The 919-nt window shown below is 51.8% G+C and overlaps 1 protein-coding gene across 1 annotated transcript; it reads right to left on the reverse strand.

Annotated features, from left to right (window-relative positions):
- Positions 1-5: 5 nt before the first annotated feature.
- Positions 6-865, reverse strand: LOC110034648 (probable glutathione S-transferase parC; the record flags this gene model as incomplete). The annotated part of the gene is given in 2 exon segments (XM_020738897.1): positions 6-305; positions 417-865. Coding segments are annotated over 2 exon segments (627 nt in total), but the record flags the coding sequence as incomplete, so codon positions are not given.
- Positions 866-919: the final 54 nt, after the last annotated feature.

Consider the following 919-nt stretch of genomic DNA (forward strand, 5'->3'; position numbering starts at 1 on the left):
GACACCTTCTTAGGATCAGGGAGAGACTGAGCGACACTCTCCCGCTTCAGGCAGCGCTTCCCCCATGCCGCTAGCTTGGGGAATTCCTGCTCCACGCTGAAGTCGGCGAAGGACTCGAAGCTGTAGAACCAGGAGGTGAAAGGAACTAGTGCGATGTCCACCAACCCAAAGTCCTCGCCTCCGAAGTACTTGTTCTCCCCGAGCACCCCCTCAAGCGTTCGCAGGTTCTCCATGAACTCCTTCTTGGTCTCCTCAAGTTCCTCGCCCTTCCTCAGCCTTGAGAGCCGGATGGCACAATCGAAGGTCTGGTAAGCCAAAGCAGAACACAAAGTGTTTGATAAAATGTCTGTTTAAGCGAGAGAGACGATATGATAGGAAATAGGGATCGGAGTAGGCCACCATTTATGATTTATTACCTTTTTGTCAATGAAGTCAGCCCAGAAGCGGGCAAGGGCGCGGGCGTAGGGATCGGAGGGGAGGAGTGGGGCTTTTCCTCTGCTGGGGAAGACCTCGTCAATGTACTGGACTATGATGAGGGATTCGCAGATAGGTTTACCGTGGTGGAGCAGCACGGGGATCTTCTTGTGCACCGGATTTGATTTCAGCAGAAGCTCGCTCTTCTCCGCGAGATTCTCCTCCTTGTACTCGTACTCCAGCTCCTTTTCCGCCAGTGCGATCCTGCATCGGATGTTGAAAGGGCTGATCCAGAAACCCAGCAGCTTCAGTTCCTTCTCTGCTGCCATTGCTCCTTCTGCTTCTCTCTCTGTCAGCTCTCAAGATTGATTTGAAGATAGAGTGAGATGAAATGCGAATTAAGCGTTGGTATTTATAGGACTGCTCCGGTCATTAATTGTAGCTTCATTGGCTTGTCCTCCAAGAGTTTCCACACTGTTGTCATCGCTTGCGTCAGAGAGGTTGG

This window comes from Phalaenopsis equestris, unplaced genomic scaffold (genome assembly GCF_001263595.1).
Source record: "Phalaenopsis equestris unplaced genomic scaffold, ASM126359v1 Scaffold191852, whole genome shotgun sequence".
Lineage (NCBI taxonomy): Eukaryota > Viridiplantae > Streptophyta > Magnoliopsida > Asparagales > Orchidaceae > Phalaenopsis > Phalaenopsis equestris.